Here is a 1,084-nt window from a genome sequence, read left to right as displayed (position 1 = left end):
ATGGTGAGTGTGAATAGAAAGGATTGGGCTACGAAGTTAGATGATGCCTTGTGGGCATATAGAATAGCATACAAAACACCAATTGGGGCATCGCCGTATAAGCTTGTTTATGGGAAGGCATGTCACTTGTCTGTCGAACTTGAACACAAAGCGTATTGGGCCATTAAGAAGTTGAACATGGACCTTGACGTTGCAGGTGAGAAAAGACTCTTGCTGTTGAATGAATTAGATGAGTTCAGGTTGCACTCTTACGAAAATGCTAAGCTATATAAAGAAAAGACTAAAAGATGGCATGACAAGCATATCAAGCCACGTCACTTCGATCCAGGCCAACATGCATTATTGTTCAATTCTAGGCTAAAGTTATTTCCTGGGAAGTTAAAATCGAGGTGGTCAGGCCCTTTTGAGGTAGTGAGAGTCACTCCTTATGGAGCAATTGAGCTGCGATATTTAAATGGTAAAAGAAATTTTTTGGTGAACGAACATAGAGTTAAGCACTATTGGGGAGGAATAATTGATCGTGAGAAGACCCAAGTTGTACTCACTGATGAGTAAGCGAGGCCCTGCGTCGTGCCGCGACGTTAAATCAGGCGCTTGTTGGGAGGCAAGCCACCTTTACTGTTTTCTTTTATTTTTATTTTATTTTTTTTCTAATTATTGTTGTAGTATTTGTTTTTATTTTGTAAGATTATAAACATAGGAGGAAAATTCATTGGAAGAGTGCAAAAGCGAGTTAGATGTTGAGGACTAAGTGTGGGGTGCCCACACGAAGGACTATGCCTAGGGGAAGTCTGAGTACTCGTGAGCCGTTGTTGCTTCGGCCTTTGGCCTTTCAAAGAGTTTCTTGTCCACCCTTATTATTGTTTTGCTTTATTTGTGCGTTGGGGACACTGCACTCTTTTAAGTAAGGGGTGGGAGAATTCTCTAGATGATTAGTAGGATGTAGAAAAAAATGTAAACTTCTTATTTGTGATTTCGTAGTTGTGTAGTAATTGTGTAGTATTTTAGTAGCTCAAAAATCAAATCGAAAAAAAAATAGAAAAATTGGACCCTTCCCGACAATGGATCTCCTAAACAGTTTTCT

General features: G+C 39.6%; 1 protein-coding gene across 1 annotated transcript; it reads left to right on the top strand.

Annotated features, from left to right (window-relative positions):
* LOC142165950 (uncharacterized) lies at positions 1-555 on the top strand. The gene has a single exon (XM_075224341.1). The coding sequence runs from the start codon at positions 1-3 to the stop codon at positions 553-555; it is 555 nt and encodes a 184-aa protein (XP_075080442.1).
* Positions 556-1,084: the final 529 nt, after the last annotated feature.

The sequence above is a fragment of the Nicotiana tabacum genome, chromosome 11 (assembly GCF_000715075.1).
Source record: "Nicotiana tabacum cultivar K326 chromosome 11, ASM71507v2, whole genome shotgun sequence".
Classification (NCBI taxonomy): domain Eukaryota; kingdom Viridiplantae; phylum Streptophyta; class Magnoliopsida; order Solanales; family Solanaceae; genus Nicotiana; species Nicotiana tabacum.
Note: the sequence above shows the minus strand (reverse complement) of the source record. Positions and strands in the feature narration are given on the sequence as shown.

Excerpts from the sequence above, each read along its gene's own strand:
- LOC142165950 (XM_075224341.1), top strand. The coding sequence starts at position 1 with ATGGTGAGTGTGAATAGAAAGGATTGGGCTACGAAGTTAGATGATGCC.